Raw genomic sequence first — 21911 nt, 5'->3', positions numbered from 1 at the left:
TTTGTAACCAGTACTACCAAAAAACAAACAAACAACAACAACAAAAAAAAAAAAACAAAAAAACCCCCCCCACAAACAGAGCAGATACAGCTTGACTACAGCTGTTATGTAAAGGCATTGTCTTTGAAGTTCCACATGTGAGAGGGGCTTATTCACACAAGTTCTCTTTCTCACACCCCTTCTTGGTGACTGAGGCACTGTACTGAACTATAACTGTCAAGGGAAAAAAACCCTATGATTACAAAACTGGTGCAAGGTTTTTTGTTGTTGTATTTTGTAGTGGATATCAATGTAAGAATGAAAAACGCATAATTTCCCCAATCTAGTAAGCACAAGCCTAATGCATTACATTGAAGCAAAGCTACAGCTAGATAGATGAAAAAGATCTTTCACAACACTTTTATTAAATAATTCTGTTCTCCAGGCTGATGTGTATCTGTCTCGTGGTCAAAGAACAGGTGTAGATGCTGTCCCAACTTATCACATGTTTAAAAATACTGCAACAGTATGAACTCAGTAGAAACAGCTTTCTTCCTGCCATTTCAATGTATAGACAGAAATGCATAGCATCGTAGATTACCTGTGGTGTAAACTTGCAGTGCTAAATTTGGTTGTATTTGTGCAACAAAGAGGTACCCACATTACACATGCACAGGTTTAAGTGTGACTTTTTAATTGGCTGCATGCATCCACTGGTAGACTTGCACTGTTGCAAGCAAACCTGGAGGAACCTTGAGAATGCTGTATCTAGTTTTGAATCACAAAAAAAAAATGTGATTTCTGTTAAAAGCAGCTGCAGTTTTTATTTTGTAGAACAAAAATGAGGCCCCCCCATCACACTCACACACGCACACACACTAAAGGCAAGACCACTGGAACCATTCACATGAGTGAGATGGTGGGCAAACCTCCAGGACAGTCCTTCAATATGTTACGTTTCATTCAACACAGGTAATTCCACTCAGAGTACTACAGTCCTTTTCGTTAAAATCTATACACACGCATACACACGCACACACACATACTCTATGCATCATTTCAGGTCACTTTACTGCATAATTAATAATAAAGGTAATGAAAACATTGCAATGATACTCTTACAGCAATGCAAGTCTGAGGCACTCAGGGCAGAGAAGATGTTTTCTGGTGAATTTGATATTTGGTAATATCCATGTCAGTCCAGTTCGTGAAGTACTAACATGTTTTCCCATCTAAATTCTGCAGTACCTCATGCTTGGATCTAATGTGACAATAAATTCACTAGATACCTTGTAAAAGGTGTCTTTTATGCCCACAACTGTATGATTTAATGTCTGCATTGGTTTGACTGTTTCTTGCATTACAGTGGTGTAGGACTTACAGTGGGGTCCGAAAAAAAATTTGTTACATTTCAGGAAAGAAAAAATAAATTCCCTCAGCAAAGACACCAAAGATAATGGAAAGGAAGCGAGCAGGGGAAAAGAGAGGGTACAGAGAAGACAGAGGTTTCATATAGACTCCTTAAGGTGACAGTTACCAGCTGATCGTGATCCACAGATAGACAAGAAAAAATTGTGTGTATGTACTAAAATTAAGATTGCCCATTCTACAGAGCCTGAGGGAAAAGATGAGTTTTCCTATGTCCCTCTAAGACTTTACAAAACCATGAAACTCAGACAACTGTTTGATGAGGGAGAAACAGCTGTTTCAGAACTAACAAAAAAAAATACAGCATCAATGTTTCGTCTTCTCATACTCAGAGTTTTGAGATATATGAGATATATGCTCATCTCACTGTAAGTCTTGCAAATCCAGTCCCCCACAGCTACTGTGGATGTACCTGTAACAAATGTCCCACAGCTGACCCACGTAGGGATCCTATGAATCGTGGGATCTTCTTGGTTCTTGTTTTTCTTCTTTTCTCTAGCCACATCTGATGTGTTATTTTCACCAAGCTTTTGGAGCAGGAGACTGCCTGCAAACACTGCTCCACAGAGAGGCGGCTTGTTACAGAGAGCTGCAGTTAAGACAGAATTTAGCAGTTTTCCCTGTAGGAAGCCCATTCTAGAAATCTCTACAGTCACAATTACCACAGAGATCACCAGCAGGAAGATGGGAACAGAATTAAAGGTAAGGGGTCATCTATTCTTGGCAACATGCACATCCTTCTCCCTTCAACTGTTTCTCAACTGATGAGAAAAATGACAAATGAGGCCCAGCCCATTAAAACAGTATCTGCAGAAGCAGGAACGGGTCTTTGGAACTAGAAACGCATAAAATCTCAGGTGCCACTCACACACCAAGAGAAACAGGGCACACTGAAGTGAAAAGAAAACTGGATCCCAGAATAACAAGTCCAGGTGGGAAAGGTTACCCACACATTTCTAGCTAATACGGCAGCAACAGAAGCATCCGCGGGTCTAATTGGAAGAAAGGTGCAATAGAGATAATGGAAGAAGAAAGAAAAATATAGCACGAGTGTTGTAGGTAGGAGGAAAGCAGAAAATCCTTTTAAATTCTTCTCTGCTTTACCAGACACTGTGTCAGGTTCTTCAATGAATTCCTCTCTTATCTACAATCAGCAAGAACAAAGCAAATGATGGAACTCCTCTCTATTCTGTACTCTTAAAAAAATGCATAGTACAGAGACAAATAAATGTCGTTCAGATCCACCTGCTCAGTCTAGACTATCACTGGGACATGAAATGGGGACGAATACTATCCAGACGCCGGGTGAGGATCTCACAGCCTGTGTCAGTAACCAGGAGAGTGTGTTCAAACTGAGCAGATCGCTTTCCATCTCTTGTTACCGCAGTCCAACCATCAGGCCACGTTTCATCTTGCCAACCACCTACAAATGTAAAACCAGACAAAAATTCATCATTTAAATACCAGATATCAGTTCTCCCAAAAGAACTGAAAGAAATCTATCAACTGTACAGAATAGGACCGGCTTCCTATTTCATCACTTCTTAATAATAAACATGGAGTAAACCATTGTACTCCATACAGGCATTATGGAGAATCAGTTTAATTAAGTGATTTCTGGCTCTTGCCAAACTGCTCACCTTCACAGATCATTGGTTCAATTGTAAATACATGACCTGGCTTCATGACTCCAACCGCCTTATTTTCTGCAATAAAATAAACATTTGACTTAGAAAACTGATCACACCTTAGGTAACAGATGAATCTTTGTCCTAGAAGAAGATAGTAAGAATATGAGAAAGTCAGAAAAGCCCTTTGAGAGATGACTCATTCATTCGTCCATTCATTTTTAACCTCACATTAAAATTTCCCTTACCCAGCACTGCAATATTGACTCAAGGAGTTCAGAATTAATTGTTGACTTAACTCCTATCAAAAAAAGACCTGCAAACTTTTATGATGAAAGTAAACAATTAAAAAAAAATCTAGTAAAAATATGCCTTGAAGATGCTTGAATAAGGCTTGATGACTTCTTAATTCAGTTCCCCTGAACCTCCAATAAACTGTGAAATAAGCTAACAGTCCAGTAATCCTATGACTCCATTCCTGACAGACACTGTCCCCTTCATTCTTCTGGAATACTAAAGAAGACAAAGCAGTCAGGATGATAATCAAGTATTTTTTTAGGTAACATTAAAGAAAAAATAAGCAGAGAACTTCTAACACTGGAACTTTCTGACATTAGATAAGCCATAAGTCTTTACATGGATGTTCATAAAGTGATGCACAGTATACGAGTAGGAGTGCACTTTGAAGAAAGGCTTCAGCCCTTTTCCTTTGCTCTGTTTTACCTTGAAATGAAGGTCCTATCAGGAGAGCTATGCAGCTGAAGTGCATTTGGATTGTTTATCACTGCTTTGTGATATTTTTCCTGTCCTTAGTTCATCCTTAAGCTTCTCTCTATTGCCTCTGCAGATGCTGCCCCTTAGTCCTGCTGCCAAAGTCATAGGGACATGGCCATTTCCAAAAACTAAAGCTGAGAACACCAGGGAGGTAGGAAGGGTAGATCCCTTCCAAACAAACAAAAGCAACAGAACCACTCTGCTTTTATATACATCAGGAATTGGCATAAAGTTTTCACTTTGATCTTGTGACTGAAAACGCTTACCCACTCACACCAGATAAGGACTGATCTGAGGGATTCATTGGAAAATGATACAAAAAAGTTGACAACTTACCCAGTCATTGCGTAGAATGAGTATATGACACATCCACCTTACTTAGTTTCATGAAACACGTTATGATCCCAAGTTCAAAAAACAAATTATTTCACAAGTATACAAATGCTAATGTGATGACTGCTAGACAACATGCTGCTTTATTGAAATATGAGCAAGAACTATATCGGGTGCAATTCATCCCAAAGCACGCCCTGTCTGTAGCACAGTGCAAAAGGAATACTCACTGGCATAATGTGGCACATTAGGGGCTGTATGGAAGAGTTTATGGATTCCGTGCCCACAGTAGCTCCGAACAACTGAGAATCCATTTGCTTGAGCATGTTTCTGAATAATGTTTCCTAGTTCTCTATACCGAACGCCAGGTTTTACTGCAAAATGTAAAAGATACAAATTTATAGAGCTTTCTTTCACTGAAACCCATCACCTAACGCCATTCAGGCTAACATCACCTCTGTAACATTCATGTTTCACATGCACACCTGTTCTAGTAAGCAACTTCCTTCCTCCACTATGATCACTTAATTCACCAACTGTATAAGTGAGTGTAACACTAAACAGTTCAGTCTGGGGGGCAACAAGACGTGTTAAGTCTTCAAACAATGTTTTGCATTTACACCATGTAAATTAGAGAAGATAGCCTTGCTGGTCTTCCAAAACAAACTTGGCTCTTCACACACTCTAACCAATTCAAATTAAGGATGTTTTATTCATATAATTGTCCAATAATGTTGTCTCTATGAAAATATCATCATATGTGGATCACCTCAGCATCACTTACATTTTACTTGTAAAGCCACATACAAAATAGAATGTTGCAACCACCAAATAGAGAAACATATCTTTAAAAATAACCAATGTACTACATATATAGCAGATGTCATCTGCTACAGATGCACACTAACACTTTTGTGTTCTGCAACAAAAGTCATTCCCAGGTAAAGCCAAAACTGTAACACTTCAGGCTGTAGAATGAGGATTTACCTGCATCAATGGCTTGCATTAGGCACTCATACGTCGTTTGGACAAGCCTCTTTGCACCCTCATCAACTTCTCCAACGTAAAATGTCTCGTTCAGATCTCCATGGTAGCCATTACGATAGACAGTAATATCCACTGCAAAGAACACCAGGCACATAATAATGCTAGCTCTGCATTTCTCTCACTGTCTCTTGATTATCAAAAGGACAAAACGACATACGATATGGTATTGTAATTGTAAGATACAAGAACACTTCAGAAGAATTCCTGACATAAACTGTTCCAGCAGAACAAATTCTTGCACTTATCCCATTGCTATTATAGAATTAAATCAGAATAAATTCTCACATTTATCCCACTGCTGTTACAGAATTAAATCAATAAGGTAGTGTTTCATTGGTCAACAATTTAAGACAAAAACGTCAAAAAACCCAACATCTATGCAACACAGCCTTGAGTAGTTTATGATTGGTTTTCTATGTAAATACAAAAAGGCAGAAGAGAATCTCATTACTCCAGGGTGATTTACCTGGTTAATATATTTCCTGGGAATCAACCCCAGCACTAAGAGAACAAAATGGAATTAAAGTAGGTATGTAAACACGTTCCAAGTCATATTTTAACTTCAGCTATTTCTATACAAGTTTAAAATGAGTAATTTTTGCAAAAATTGAAATGCCAAAACGTATCACTCCCAGACAAAAGAATAAAGTTTCTCATGAACATTAAATACATAAGAACCTTCCAGTATTATTCCTAAGAAAAAAAAAAAAAAAAACCAACAAAAAATACACCAGATGGCTTAAAGCTTTTTTCTTCTGAACACAATAATTTAAACATTCAGTATCAGGAATACTCAGGCTCTACAGAGCAATGTAGAAGAATTATAAAGCTCTTAAAGTGCTTTTGAAATTGTTCTAGTGTCATTAATTTAAATGTGCAGAGATGTTAACCAGTAAATGAGAACAAAAGCTTCCATTAAGAAGCTATTCCAGTCATTCTGGCTGCTAGATAAACTTCACTTTACTGAATGGTTTAACTGGATAGAAAGTAAAAGTGTTGAGGATTAGAAATGTGGAAGTTAATTCTCATAGCCCTTACCATTAACGATATCTCCCTCCTGTAATGGCCTCCTGTCAGGAATTCCATGACAGATCACTTCATTCACTGATGTGCAACACGACTTAGGGAAATTATAATAATTCAGAGGAGAAGGATAGCAATTCCTTGCAATACAAGCCTAATTGAGAAAATACACTCTGCATTAGCACATCTTGTAGAAAATAAAATCACAAACACAACTGCCTTCCAGTAGGAATATTCTGAAATGCTGCGACTCCTAAAAATAAGATTCTACAAGTATTTTTGTAGCACTGTGATATTCTGCTATGCTTTCTATTTTTTTAAACAGGGAGACAGCAAAGCTGCCTTCATTTTGCTTCTATTCTTTTTTTTTTTTTTTTTTTTTTTTTTTTTATGTTCAGCTTCAAATGCCGAAACTTTCAGGTGCAGAATGAAGCATGGAAATATTTAATCCAGTGAAAAAACAGACATTTTCAATGTCTCTTTTTTAAGTACCAGGTCTAAGATTTTTCACAGTTTCAAAAAAGCCACTGAACCAAATAACATTTTGCACCACTTTTTTTACTCCCCATCTTTAAAACCCTAAGCTGCTTCTTTTCAATTCTATCTCAGGTTCCCCAGTTCTAACTCCCAGTCATAAATCAACTTTCTCCTCTGTACGTCTTAACAATGCTGAGCACAAAAGTGCATGGCCTAAATACATATCATCATATGATGCTCTTTATATAGTGGAATTTGTGGAGCTCAAAGGATTTAAAAGAAATAAAATTGTGTTATGTTAACAGAGAAAGCAGGTGAAGAAACTCAGAGGGAGTCTGAATCTGGAAACATCTAAGACACTGATTTAGAGCCACAGGATTTCCTAATCTGGGGCTTATTTTGAGTCTACCATTGTGCAATATAACACACTTCTAACATCTGCACTACTTACTAACTTCAAAGTGGGAAATAGTTCAAAATAAAGGAAGAATTCATGCAACAACAATGAAAACTCCAAAACATTAATTCCAAAATGGTGAAGAAAGCAATTGAAAACACCAGAAAAACAATAAAATAACCTTACTAAATGGACAGCATGATCAATTTCTTCAGTAGTTACGCCTGCTTTCACCATCATGGCAGCAACATCCAGTACTTCTCTAGCAAGCTGCAAATGAGGAAACAGTAAAAACACTGACTTAAAAATGAGATCAGATCCTTGGAAAGTTACCAACCCATTTTCTACAGACAGCTACACTAAGACTGATAAGAAAGCAGGGCAGACTCAGACTCCATAAAATCTTCCAGATTTCTGCAGCTTATATTACTAAATCACCTCAGTGATGTTGGAGAATATTTTGAAGACATTTTAAATGGAATTGCAAATACTCCACTTGAAAATAACCCAATTCAGATTTAACAGAACTACTGAAGTGGGAAGGGACCTCTGGAGGTCATCTGGTCCAGCCTCTCTGTATGAGAAGGGCCACTGAGAGCAGGCTGCCCAGGGCCAATGTTTAGAAAGCACTGGATAACAGTTTCCTCAAATACCACAAACATAAACGAGACCACCTACGTATATTTCAAAGTTTGATTTTATACACAATTTACTGATTACAACTGAACAGATCCCATCGTACTCAAATGATTCTGTGAACAGCTCCTTTTAATAAACTCTTAGTTATGGGGTACCGTTTTGGTTTTGCTTTTTAGTTTTAACTTCACACTAACTGGAAGAGAAAAATTACACTGAGCTCATTTGTGCCATAAAATATGTTCTTAACAGCAATATTTCAGCCACAAAGTATTTCTCACAAGTAATGACAAAGCCAGAAAATGGATAAAAGTCACCCTTCTGTTTACAAAATAATTCACTCCAAGTTGGAGCCGTGAAGAGAGAAAGAAAACACAAGATTTCTCAAACTATTTTTCAGAGCTCAAACATAGTTTGAAATCTGTATTCTCAAGCATGTTGTCACTAACTGGTTATTTTACTGTATGATCTTAAAGAATAAAAGCATTTTGTAATAAAAATCAAGACCTCCTTACCCTACACACTACTCGCATCCCTTCTATATCCTCAGGTGAGAGTATTTTTATTTGCGAGGTTCCTTTTAAAGCCTGCTCTGATTCAGACATTCCTGGGGGAAATGATGAATAAAAAAAAAAAGAGAGGAGGTAAACAAACAGAAAACATAAGGAGGAATGACTGCTACACATGACCAACCAAGGAACTTAATTAGCTTACCAATAGCAATAAAAATACATACTTTCTCACCACAGGCTAAAGTAACAAAGACACCAGTTGTAGCATTACTACCATTAGCCTGATTAATTTGAACTCAAAAGCCTTCCTCAACATTGTAACACTCAAATGTGTTCAGAAAACCCATTCACCTCCCGCATACAACTTGTCCAGCCAGTCAAAAATATTCTCAAAATACAACAAAGATCATAATTTTAAGGGAAGTATTTTATTCATACAAAAGTTTTTTTAAGTTACTTTGGAAATAAATAAATAATAATCTAAAATAGCCATCAAAGGATTATATAAACTTGCAACTATCTCTAGTTAAGCTACTGCAATAACCAACCAATAAATACATCTCAGTTTTTCCTATCAGATTCTACACAAGCTTGGTTTTATTAGATGAATGCCCTCCAAAAAACAGCATTTTGTGCTGTTTAAATATTTATATTCTGTAAAGAATAATTAAAGATTTGTTGAAAATATAGAAATAAATCCAACAGACTTCTAAGCAGCTTTCTGGGAAACAAAGAAGACCAAAGGCAAAGAGAAAAGTGCAAAGTAAGCAAGTAATTTTGCATCTATCCTTTCTGCATCTAAAGACAGCTGGAAGTCATTTAATAGTTTTCTTACAGGTGTTGCTTACTGGAGTAGTTCTTGTTGGTGTTTCAACTCATTTCCAACATGTCACTGAGAAAGGCTTACCAAAGTTCATCTGTGTCAGGCAACTTTTGCTACATTTGCAACTTGTTATGAAGTTAACGAGAGGAACAGAATTTGCATGTTTTTGCCTTTTCTTCCCTTAAAACCTCTGAAACATAACTCATTACAAACTTTGGACTTGAAAAGCACAACAAAACAAAATACAACCTTGTAGCTACTTTTAGTTTTATTGTTTTATATGGGAAAATTAAGTGCGTGGGGGGGAGGGGGGGAGGAAGGGGTGGAAGAAGTTAAAATAACACACAAAAAACAAACGAAAAAGAAAAGACTCCCATTTCCAGCCCACCCTTCATGCTCTAAACGTTTCCTCAGTCAAAGTAAAGAAAAAGCAAATACAGTATTCCATAACTGAATTGTTCCAGGTTACCTAGTGGATGATCAGCATAATCTGGTCTCTGAATGTAACTTGGCACAGGTCTTGTTGGTGTCTATATAAATCATAGAGAAAGGTGGTTAGATTGCAAGAATACATCTAACAGTCACAAAAGGAGAAATCACATACGCTGAAACATGGCTAATTCTATACAAAAAAAGAAAAGCAGAACTTGTGAACAGCCCAAAACATCCACTTCTCAAAGAATCTTCTGTTACTCTGAATTGCTTTTCTGTTACACAGCCTCTAATAGCCAGCTTCATAGCTTTGCAAAACCAGCCTTCAAATAAACCATCAAAGCATCATATAAATAAAATTGGCTTTGTAATGTAGTGTTTATTCAGGTACTTCCCATACTACAAATGCACTCATTCCAGGCACATCCTTCCGCTCTCTGATTGTTAGTGTATATTAGTAAGACTGTCATTTTTGATCACCATCCTATTTATCAGGACTTTTGTTTCATACGTAACAGACCTACAGGAGTCAGGAGACAAAAAAGCAAATGCTCAGCAGTAACACTAGTAAATTACTAGTAAATTAAAACTAGTGACATATCCAAAAAAAATCCTTTCTCCAATGACACTAACACGCACATGCTGAGGCACTGTTAATCTGTTCTCTGTAACAGATACTATGGAGAGGATGCCACAGAGGAAGAATTTCTAGTATGAGACAATTAGAAAAGACACATGTAAATAAAATGTCATTAATTCTGTAAGTTTTGGCTTATTCCACATACAAACTCCTACCAGTTTAAAAACACAGCTATGCTGAGGTTGTTTTCTCAGCCTACTTTTCACAGCTGGAGATGTTACTGACTTCAGTTATCCTACATTACTGCAGGAAAACATAACATTCTATTACTATATTCTTTGTTCCTTCAGCAGAGCAGTTCACCAGCATATTCACTAATTTATTTCAAACCATTTACATACAATTATATCAAGGTACTTATTTGAATTCTAAATTCGTCCTGACTTTTTTTTGAAGCAGACTGCTCCATTAATGATAAGAGCAGTAAACAGCTAGAAAATGCCATCTTAACTCTTAATTAGCAGCAGCTTTTTGCAGAATAAATCTCAGAATACACAGAGAAAAATTATAAACTGAAATCTATTTCTGATGCATGCTCCCTCATAGGCTTTTCCTTCCTTTTAAATATACCAAGAGATCAAGTTAAATCAAAATAAATGGCACAATAATGGCACAGTCACGTACATCTTTGCTATAAAATTAGGATTCTAAAAGAAGCTTTCCTCCTCCAGCTAAAATGTGGAAGGCAATAAGGACAGGAATTCAGGTCCATTAGTAGCTACAGAACATAACATGTACTTTTTCCACTAGTTTTGGAGTACAGTGGCACTTATTACTTACCAGAGGATAATGTGGCCTGAGTTTGCCAGTATATCGATAACCAGACCAGGGATTTGTGTTGATGTCACCTTCCAGGGTCCAAGAGGATACCTCACGTTTAGCTTTTTCATCTTCTGAAAAGACAAAATAAATAAATAATAAATTCCAGAGGCAAAATCATTTCTACTATGAATAAGGGCCCTGGGGTCCTAAGGGCAACCCAGAAGCACACAGATCTGGCAGCACTCGTCGTTAACTCATAACCTGGTAAGTTAAGTTTGTTTCCCCTTTTCATATCTCACAAGAATGAAGAAATGGCAAGAGTTCTACCACAGCACACCCTAACACGAGTTTCTCAGTCCCCGTGGTTGACATCTGAACCATCTGCCCACGTAACATTAATTTAGATGAACCACTGAGAAATAATAACTTAAAAAAACAAAAGATTCATTTGAGATGATTCAGCAGTTTCTAACATCAAGGATTTGAGGGCTACCAGAACCAAGCCCACTCATACTGGGCTCAACAGTTACCCAAGAAGCCAGAAAGATCATGGATTTAGTGGTATGATTAAGAAGTTACTGTCAGTTAAACAGCTTCAGTGGAACACACCAGAGGATTACCATCACTATATTAATTACATTGACCATGAAAGCAATTTTCTGTTCCTACAGGTATGAAAAAGACACAGAGTACATGTGTGAACTATGAGAACTCCACAGTGAGGAGAGAGATAACATTCATAACTGTCTATGTGCTATTTTCAACTATTATAACTTATCATGGGGAAAAAAAAAATAAAAAGAAGAATTTCTGGAGCTTTTAGGAAAGAGGGAGGTAAGTGATGTGAGGATTTGGCTTTCCAACATACCATTCTATAATTCCAACTCCCTTTTAAGTTAGGCTCCCTTTGAGCTGAGGAAGGCAGGTGCAGAACTGAGGTCTGCTTTCTCTTTTTATGGGCTGGTTGTAAACTTATAAATTATCTTAGTTCCTCAGATAAGGAAGAATCTACAAGTCTATCAGTACTTCCATACCAGATCTACAAGCTGTAACTAAGACATACATATATCTCTATTACCTTCAGCTAAGCTGGGCAAAATCCTACCTATAATATATCCTCCTTTCAATAGGTGCATCAATGCACAATGACATTTTTGTCAATGCTCCATCACCTGCAAAGCACAGAAGTGCTGCCTGGTGTTTACATGGAATCCCTTGTGCTCTGGTTTGTGACCACAGCCTCCTGTCCCAGCACTGGGCACCACTGGAAAGAGCATGACTCTGTCCTATTTGTGCTCTTTCTCTAGGGTATTCATACACGTTGAAGGGATCTGAGCCTTCTCTATGCTGAACAGCCCCAGCTCTGTCAGCCTCTCATAAGTAAGAGGCTTCAGTTTCTTCATCACCCTTGTGGCAATTTGCTGGACTCTCACCAGTGTAGCCAAGTCTTTCATGCACCGGGAAGCCCAAAACTGAGTATGGTACCCCAGGTGTAGCTGCACGCTTACATGTGGAATGACACAAAGCAAACTGCACTATATGACTTCATCACCAATACACTCCCCATCTCCCACACTTTATTTTTAAACTATATTAAACAAAACAATGATGCACTACCGGGGGGAAGGGGGAGCAAACGCACCAAAAGGATTTCCATATGCACATTCATAAAAGAATTTTAATATGGGTAAAAAACTTACTTGCTTTCTTGTGTAATAACTTGTGAGTAGCCCAGCTTCCCTTAAAGCATTCCTAGAATTGCAAAGAAAACAAAAATTACACTTTTAAGTAGCTTCATCCTGGACAGATGTGCCATTCCCTCAAAAACTGAGAAGCAACGGTGCTTTAGAATACCAAAAGATGGATCGTATTAACCCGTGTAGCAACTTGTAGTAAATGCTACTCTAACTGACAGCCTTAGTGCTAGAAAATACAACCTTCAACTGCTTATGAGTAAGAATAGTTGCAAAGAATAGCCAAACATCAAAATGAAGCACACTGATCTAATCCTAACACTAAACATCATCCCCTCGTCATTTTAAAGAATAATTCAACACCATGCTTGCTCTAGGCTCACTGAAATACTGCACTGCTCCAGGAACTGCAGAGGTAAGAGTTCAACTGGTCCATCTCCATACTTATATGCTGGGATAATGCAGCAGGCAGGGTGACCCTCCTGGCTCCTGCTAACTGCAGCCCTTCAGCCTCCTTCCCCAGCATAAGGAAGCAACAGAGGTCAACCAGCATAATCACGAGGAAACAAATTAAAGAGATTAATGTGGGGAAAAAGACTGTGCTACTGAACGTAAATAGGAAACGTAAGTCATAACAATAGATGAAATTGAGATGGAAAGCAAAGAAAGAGTGTGTGTGAAGGAGCTTATAATTTTTGTCTTCCTCCCAAGCACAAAGAGAGCACTTCATGCGACTAGCAATGAATCAGCAAAGGAGCAGAGGAAATGCCTGGCTGCTGGAAAAGATACAGAAAGATTAAGGTGAGGGAAAGGCATGGAAAAAAAGGAGAGGTGGAAGTAAAAATGCTGCTGGAGAAAGCATTTAGAGGCGATCCTTTATGGTGCTAATTAAAAAATTACTTGTTTTGACTAAATATAGCTATGAAACCAACTGGTAGAAAACGGCTAATTCCAATTATTTACAATAACTGCTAAACTTCTGAGGAAAAAAGCATGAAGCAAACAGCTTTTCTTTATAAGGAAAGACTAATGCTGAATCATCATCATAAAACTACTGTCTGGAGCCAACAACAGATTCAGCCTAACATACACAACCCTGAACCAGTGCAAGACAGCAGAGCTGCAAGTTAAGCCTTGTGGGTGAGATTCTGCCCCTGGTTTAAAGCTGTTACTGCACCATCATAACCATCTGCTCCTGCAGCACCATCTTCCTCCCGTTTTCCATTCAAACAGTGGTTATCAAGTTGTATCCAAAAGCCCACCCTAACGTGGTGCACAACTGCACCTGTGCTCAGAGACCCAGCTGCCTTCATTACCACAGCCAATTCCTTGTTGTCTTGTTTTGCACCACACTTAAGTCTCCCCTATCTCCAGATGGGCACTCAGCACGCCACAGTACCACACAGTGTACCAGATAACAGGTCGCTTTGAAAGCACCACTGTAGATGAAAGGGAGAACATCTTGTTGAACAAGCAGCAGTAGGTTTTATTGTCATGCTTGTATAACCTGCTGCACACTAAGACCTTTGTACCACGTTATTATCTGTTTTCTGCTGGAAAGCAGAGGGAAAAAGAGTAGGTTTTAACTGACATCTATTTTAAGACACACACACATTCACAGAAAAAGGCTAAAAGCCCTATTTCAAGAACACTATGATGACCAATATGCTTTTACCTCCTTACACTTCAGAACAGAGACCTGATGTGCCAGAGGAAGGAGGATTACACAACTTACAGCAGTAACTACGAGGAGCCAGGTCTGCAAACCTAGAAGCCACTTCTTGGGAGATAAAGGAGTACTGAGGAACGAACACACCTGGCTGCTGTGGTAATTACTGGATGTAATCAAACTGTTCTTTCCCCACAGAATTCTGAGAAGTACTCTCAAATCCCATTCCCTTCTCCGATGCCTTTTCTTCTTGCTGGCTCATAACCAGCAAACACCATGCGAGCACCACGCTGCTGCCAGCATCATAACCTGACAGCCTCTATGTTGGCTTTTTATTTCCTGCAGCTGTAAGCAACATAAGAGGATCCAGCGTAAGGCTGCCACGTGTCTTAGCTCTCTCCAACATGTTTCCCAGATTTCACTTGTCCTCTATTTCCAAAAGAAAAGCAGCTCAGTCAACTGCTGTTGTACAGCCAAGCGTCCCAGACACATGCCCTACACGCACATCAATCAACAGCAACAAGTACAAACAGCAAGCCCAAAACATTTGTGCAAGCACAGGCTATTCCACGTGCAGCATATCATCAATGAATACCTCTGTGCTGGTCCGACACTTCTGGAAGGCACTCGGAGGGCACACTGTGCATCCATCACCAACCCATCCAGTTTGTGTAGGCTCAGTCACACGCATCCCGTAAGCACTGGACTTATGGGATACAAAGAAACCACTTGCATCCAACAACTGACTGCACAAACACTACGTTGGGCATATCTGCATAGCTCTGCTTTGGCAATTTCAGATCAAATCCAGCAGATGTTACCTCAAAGGTTGGAGAATCATTGCTGTGGCTCTACCAGCAAACCACTGAACGCTTCAGACACCCCCACCTTCTGTACAGCAGTCTGACGCTTCAGACACCCTCACCTTCTGTACAGCAGACTTCCTGCCAAGCCATGGAAGAAAGCCACTCTTTCTCTCCATCTGGGACACTTTGCAGACAACTTCCTGGAGAAAATCCTGCTTTTTGATAAGCCTTCTCTGCTGAACCTCCTCTCCTGAAACCAACCCTGCTGATTCTGTGCGTACAGACAAGTTCAATACAGTTTTTACCAGGACCTGTACATTTACCAAAAGGTAACTAAAGATACAACCACCATCACAAGCTGGAAAGATTCCTCTTGGAACAGCTGATGGAAGCCAAGTTATTTCTCTAAATTACTTCCACCTGAAGGACTTAGCCCTGCATCTGCTGGTTAAAATATATGCAGACCCGTGCAGCTTGGCAGAATCGGTTTCACATTAAAGCGCAGTTCTGTACGCATACAGAGTTCACTAGCAAATATGTTTGTTTCATTTCAAGTCTAAATCAGCCATTGGAAGAACAATAAGAATAAACACCTTTAAAACAACTGATCGACTCAGCAAGAGTTTTTCTCCTGTTTTAACATTTTTACAGTGATAGAAGGAAAGTGGCTCACTGTCAATACAGTGGGATTAAGAGGTAGCAAAGCACAACTAATGCCAACTGCCAGAAGAGAAAAAAGGGTCAATGAACCAAGACTAGGCTATATTTACACTGCAAGCCTCTGTAGAGCACAGACATACCCAAACTAGCTTTAAATAAATCACTCAAGTACAGGAAGCTGTGTAGGCACTGCAGGATTCAAGACACACTTATTTGCATGCTTTTCTGAATGAGTGTAAGACAGCAGCTCAGCTGAAGAGCACTCCCTGCGGGCTTCCCTTCCCCTTCGGGTACAGCTGCTCCATGCAACCTGGCTCTAAACGCTGCATGCATTGGCAGGTATGCAGACACTGCCCAAAGGCTGGTGCGAGCAGCTGGCAGGAGCTCCAGCTCACATCTGGCTTCCACAGAAGCACCCCTCTCCATCCACAGCGCTCATCGTTTAGAACCATGGAGCTGAATATCCAAAAAATACACGTTGTACAGCAAAAAGGGAGACAGCTGGAATGGAGACTGTGGGGACAGACTGGCTGGCGCTCTGCATGTAATTATGCCCTGAGATGTAATAGTCAGGCAAACGTCTAGGAAACAGTGCCAAGAAGTAGCTGTATTTAAAAATATTCTCAGCGATTTTTTAAAATAGATTTTTAAAGTGTCCTTTGGAGTGTAAGATTGCTGCAGGCTTAACCTGAGATCACGTGATATTTTATTAACGAGAACTGGAGTTCAACCAAACCACCTTAAAGGTAGGCAAACAAAACTAAACTAACAAAAAGGACGGCATTTAGCTTCAGAAAATATTATGTTACCAGCAATGTGTATCTAATACAACACAGCCTAACCTTACATTTTATCCATAAATATAAAGGACTTGGGGAACACAACCTGTTAATACATTTGATGTTAGAATAAAACAGTTAACAGTTGTCTTTTACCATATCAAACTCAACCTGATCTAGCTCTAGCTGTCCCTGCTCATTGCAGGGAAGTTGGACTAGATGACCTTCAATGGTTCCTTCCAACTCTAAGGATTCTGTGTTTCTAACGTGGACCAGCTCCTCAGCACACTGAGCACCAGCTCAGAAGCCTGCCTGGCAGCCCAAAGTTTTGCTTTCAGAAAGTTATGCATACTTTGCATTTGCGTCTCAACAATAACCAGGCACTTACCACAGGCACGGAGATTTATAAGCAATTAAAAATGCCAACTTCCTCACCTAGGCAATCTGTCAAAGGACATAGAAGAAAGTTATCCGCAGCGTGTCACTTATATCAAAAGAAAACCACGTAGCTGTTGCAGCTGGATCCAAGCAGCAGGCTGCAGCCTATTTTAGGCACAGCAAAGAACAGCACACCAAGAATAAAATACAGCACTCGTGTCTTATGGGCTGACATGAGAGAGGACAAAAAATAGTTTTTCTGGTCCCTGTTCCCCACAACCAATACATTGAAGGTGAAAGGAAACAGCAAGGTGTGCGGTGCTGGGGACGGGTTTGGGGGGATAGCACTGCTCTCTTCAAGATCCCAGTTTTTAATAAATCACCGTGACCTTGAGTACCCAACGCCATCCAGGGCCCAGATATGGGAGCAAATTAGGTGTAAGTATCAGGGAAAATGTACCTCCCAGAAAGAAGGTGCATCATCAGTCCACAGTCACCAAAAAGACAGGAGCGCCTCTTCCTCGGTGACATTTTAAAACCCACTCCAAATGGAAGGAGCCCATCAGCAGGCATCCACCCTGTGAGAATGAAGCTGCACAGCACACAGTTCAGAAAAGCCATCCTGTGGCCTTCAAATATCAGAGAGAAATAAATAGGCAGTGCAGGCCCCTGAATTGATAATAAGAGAAAGCTTCCGTGATGTGCCTAGAAATAGATCCCTCCAAATTTGGCAGGGAAATGACCCCACACCAGTGCACAGTCCACAGCACAGAACATCTCAGCTCTGTCTAGTCTGAGACACTCATATAGCACGAGAAAGGAAGAGCTTAGCAAAGCAATGCAGAACTATCAGTATGAGACCAATTTATAATTAGAAGGGTCATATAAAAGTGGTAAATGAAAATCACGAGAGCAGTTACTACTTCTGCCCATCATTCAGCAGCTTTAAAAGGCATGTAAAAATACAAGTTGTGCATTTAAACACCAACTGAATAGGCACGAGACATATAATTCACGCAGAAGTGACACATATCTATAAAGACAGATTTTAAAATCACAGATTTATCCTAATAAGAGAAACAGCACAGTAGAGATGCAACACTGGATGTCTGTTATTTCCACTTTGGGAACACAGAGTAACTGAATCTATGCTGATAAATCCACAGTACACCGAAGCAAGTATCTACAAAAGAGAAAGCAAGGCAGTGAAAGACAGCTAGCAGCAACAGGGCTTGACTGACTAGGCTAAAGGAGACACCAAAGGTTAACAGCCGACAGAATCCCTCAGCAGAACATGCCCTCTCATTACACGTCGGACTGAAAGAAAAGAATATACTGCCAGGGTTCAACTGGTTTATTTCCAAGCCACGTACACACTGCCTCAAACCCCAGGTGAGGCCGGTGCCCAGCTGCCTCAGCCTCTTTCCACTCACAACCCACCACCAGCACACCCCTTCAGCTGTGTATCCAGCTTATGAGCTGCATAGATCCACAGATGAAACTGTGTTGTCTGAAAGGCATTTTTGAGGATGTCGAATTACTTCAGAGTAAGCACTTTCATGGCACGTTGTTGAGATGTCCTTTTTTTTTGATGCAGAAGGGGAACAGGCACTAGAATAATGCCCTTTATCAAAGGAAGGAGAAATACAACCCATAAATTCACTGGGGAAATCACTGTCTTAATATGGCTTACCTGAAAAGTTCACTTCAATTATGTATGTGCAGTGATGAAAAAATGATGTTTAGTAAGTCCTGGGGTGACTTACCACACTGAGATTCTCAGCCCTATGCTACCTGTGTTCGTCTTAACAAAGCACACATCACAATTTATAACCCAAACACATTATTTCATATCTGTTACTTTTTAGAGCAGTTCAGTTTTTTATCGCTTAATCTCAGCACCAGAGAAAATGCACTCCTCCAAATGTGATTTCAGCTTTTACTGGGGCTTTGTCAGTACGAGCAAGCTACTGCACACTTCACAGAATCACACACAGAATGACCCGGGTTGGAAGGGACCTCAAGGATCATGTAGTTCCAGCCCCCTGCCTAGCAGGGCCACCAAACATACACATTTACTAGATCAGGTTGCCCAGGGCCCCGTCCAACCTGGCCTGTAACACCTCCAAGGACTTCAAGGAGATTGATTAACCTAGCACATGTGCCTGTACAGACACCAGGCTGCTTGCCACTCCAGGTCCTGCACTTTGCCCAGAGCAAGAGGCTACACATGTGCGATTACCACTGCGTGCGTTCAGTAAGAACAGAGAAACTTCACAGCTGGGCCAGACTGGGCACAAGTCTGCTCTGAGGCAGAATGCTCCTGAAACACTCATGCTTTCTGATCTAGCAAAGCTTCAGGAAGCTCAATTAGCAGCAAACTCGATGCAAATGCTGTTCCTCCATTAAAAGAAAGTCCTAAAAACCCCAGAAGCAGCTCATCAAAGGACTGGGTCCAGCTCAATGGAAGGGGTTGAAACCTGCAGCTTCAGAGGGAGGGAACAGACTATGCCTTTAGGTAACAGACAGCTACAAAGCAAGCTATGCTCTAAGGTGGAATAACACCCTACTTTCACTTGCTAGCTTATTAAGAAGTTATTTCTGCATGTAATGCCACAGTGGAAAGGAAACTACTCAGGAGAAATCTTAGAACAAGTTCCACAGCTGCTGACCACTCCAGCACTATTGGCTGAAACTTGCGGGGAGCTCAGAGCAAACATCCTGGTTTTGAGGATCCCTCTGAGCAGTGACAATAAGCCTCTCAGTGCCCACAAAAACGGGCAGCCAGGTTGTCATCAGCACATACGCTACCTTCTTAACAGCACTCGGTGCTCACAGGATGCTCGTGAGCCTCCATCTCCACCAAGGCACACATCAGACAACACAGAGGACACAGGGGGATTGATGCTCCTCCCTGCAGGCCGAACACGAGGTCTCCCAGTCTATTTGCATATCTCAAAAGCAGCCCGCTGTTAACTCCCTTGTCTTTTCTATGACATGCTTCACTCACTCCAGACTTTCAAAGCACCTTTCATGTGGGAAACAACTATGTTTACCTACTTGACTGACCAAGAAATAACGAGAAACAACACACGGACACTCAGAACTAACAGTCCAGTATTTTATCTCCTAGGCAAGGCAGTTTTACAAGCCTATTTTAATAAGCCAATAAATATTTCTGGTAATTTTGCCCTACGGTGCTAGCAGATTATTCAAAGTAATTAAATCTAACATATGGACAAGAATCTCTGCAACCTATTTAAACTTAACGGAGTTGGGGATGGGACAGAGGGGAGCAGAGATATTACTTTGCTCATGAGCCTGCTTGATCTGTTAAAAAATGGTATTGCCAACATCAGCTAATACTCACACTTGCTGAACGTGCATTTGTGATGAGCATCAGACATGTCAAAACAGGTACTACAATACAGAGCAAACCCTACAGGCCACCTTCAAGAACCACGCTGGAGTTAAACGCACAGAATCACCACAACAACCCTGGGTTGCAGTCCATGTAACAGCACTGACTCCCAGCATATAGCCCAGAGGCTCTGGGGAAGCAGCACAGTACAGTGAGCATGTTACATTCAAATGGGGAGTTCTCCTCGAGCCCTATGCAAATGATAACTATCAGCTAATATCCCGACTCAGAAGTAACTATGCTGCTCAATTAGTATGCTGAGGTGGTTAAAAGCTTTTATATTAGCCTAGCTGAGGTGGTTAAAAGCTTTTATGAAGTTTATCAACAGACTGCCAATGACTTTCTTGCACCAACTCCACCATTGGCCGATGAATCATATTTCCTCGCTGGACGCTAACAGGAATGGCACATACAAAAAGCTCAAAGTCTTCAGCTACGTGTTTTACCACACATTTCTAAAAACAGGGCCAACAAACCAACCCACCACACAGTCATCAGGCAGTCCTTTCTGTTTAACAGACGGACCTCAGCACACTAGGACTGCGGTGAGATGTGAGAAAAGACGAGGCCCACAGAACGTGTGGCTGCATGGGAACTGGCCCAACCTGAACCTCTTTACTGTGTATCCTGGAAGTAAAATATCCACAGACACTTACAGGAAAACAAGTAGAGCACCAAATCGTTCTCCCCAAAGCTCTTCTCTAGTTAAAAAGCACCGCCTGCAGAGCAACAAGTCCTCTGTGTTCGGTAAAGCCTCCCCAACTCCGGACCCGGAGCTGATGCAGCCCCAGAGGCACACACGCCGGAAGGTGCCGAACTCGGCTCATTGTGCTCGCTCAGCCCGTGCTCGGGCAGGGGGCACCGCTCACAGGGAACCGCACAGCCCCTCCGGAGCCCTTCCCCGCGCCCCGGACCCCGCGGCACGTCGAGCCGAGGCGTCCCCGCCTCCTCCGGGCGGGGAACTTCCCGCGGGGCCGAGCGGCAGATCCGCGCCCGCCGGGAGCCGAGCCCAGGCCGGCGTGAGGCACGCGAGGCGGGGAGCAGCCCGCAGCCGGCATCGCGCGTCGGCCTCATTCGTCGGCTGGAAATCTCACCACAGCGTCCCCCCCCGCCTCCACGTTTCCTCCTGGCTGCAGGCAACGCGTTCTCCGGCGCGGGGCAGCGCTCCCCGAGCCCCCACGCCGCGCCCGGAGCCGAGGGCGCTCCCGCACGCCGAGCGGCCGCGGGCCCGGCGAGGAGCTCCGGCCGGCACCTGCCGCCTCCGGCCCGGCCCGGCACCTCGCCGCTCCCCGGGGCTGTGAGGGAGGGCCGACCCGCAGCGGACACCGGGCGGGCGCCCCTCGGAGCCGGCAGGGCGAGCGGGAAGCGGGGAGGAAGCGGGGCGAGGAGGTTAGAGCGACGCCGCCGAGGCCTCACCTGAGAGCAGAAGTAGGAGCCCTGGATACCCAGCTTGAGACAGGTGGGGCACTGCAGCTTGGCCTCGCTGCTGCAGCCCGCCGTCTCGCAGACGCGGGTCTCCACGGCCGCCATGCTGCCGGGCTGCCACAGGCGCGGCGCGGCGAGCGGCGGGGGAGGAGCCGCCGGCTGGGCCGGGCTGTGCCGAGCCGCTGCCC

At 41.7% G+C, this 21911-nt stretch overlaps 1 protein-coding gene across 3 annotated transcripts; it reads right to left on the bottom strand.

Moving 5' to 3' along the window:
• Nucleotides 1-777: 777 nt before the first annotated feature.
• On the bottom strand, nucleotides 778-21855 carry METAP1 (methionyl aminopeptidase 1). Of its 3 annotated transcripts, none has more exons than XM_015862099.3 (11): nucleotides 21715-21855; nucleotides 12592-12643; nucleotides 10910-11022; nucleotides 9527-9587; nucleotides 8238-8329; nucleotides 7273-7356; nucleotides 6228-6366; nucleotides 5130-5261; nucleotides 4373-4516; nucleotides 3048-3113; nucleotides 778-2830 (listed from the first exon to the last, which is right to left on the bottom strand). In XM_015862099.3, exons 1-11 carry the CDS (start codon nucleotides 21826-21828, stop codon nucleotides 2670-2672), a joined length of 1158 nt encoding a protein of 385 aa, XP_015717585.1. In that variant the 5' UTR covers nucleotides 21829-21855; the 3' UTR covers nucleotides 778-2669. The 3 variants fall into 3 exon arrangements, with proteins under 3 accessions (XP_015717585.1, XP_085403203.1, XP_085403204.1); XM_085547077.1 differs by lacking the exon at nucleotides 21715-21855 and adding an exon at nucleotides 20955-21324; XM_085547078.1 differs by lacking the exon at nucleotides 12592-12643.
• Nucleotides 21856-21911: the final 56 nt, after the last annotated feature.

This window comes from Coturnix japonica, chromosome 4, assembly GCF_054131305.1.
Source record: "Coturnix japonica strain WE chromosome 4, WE-NBRP24, whole genome shotgun sequence".
NCBI classification, from domain to species: domain Eukaryota; kingdom Metazoa; phylum Chordata; class Aves; order Galliformes; family Phasianidae; genus Coturnix; species Coturnix japonica.
This window is presented reverse-complemented; position numbering and strand designations above follow the sequence as displayed.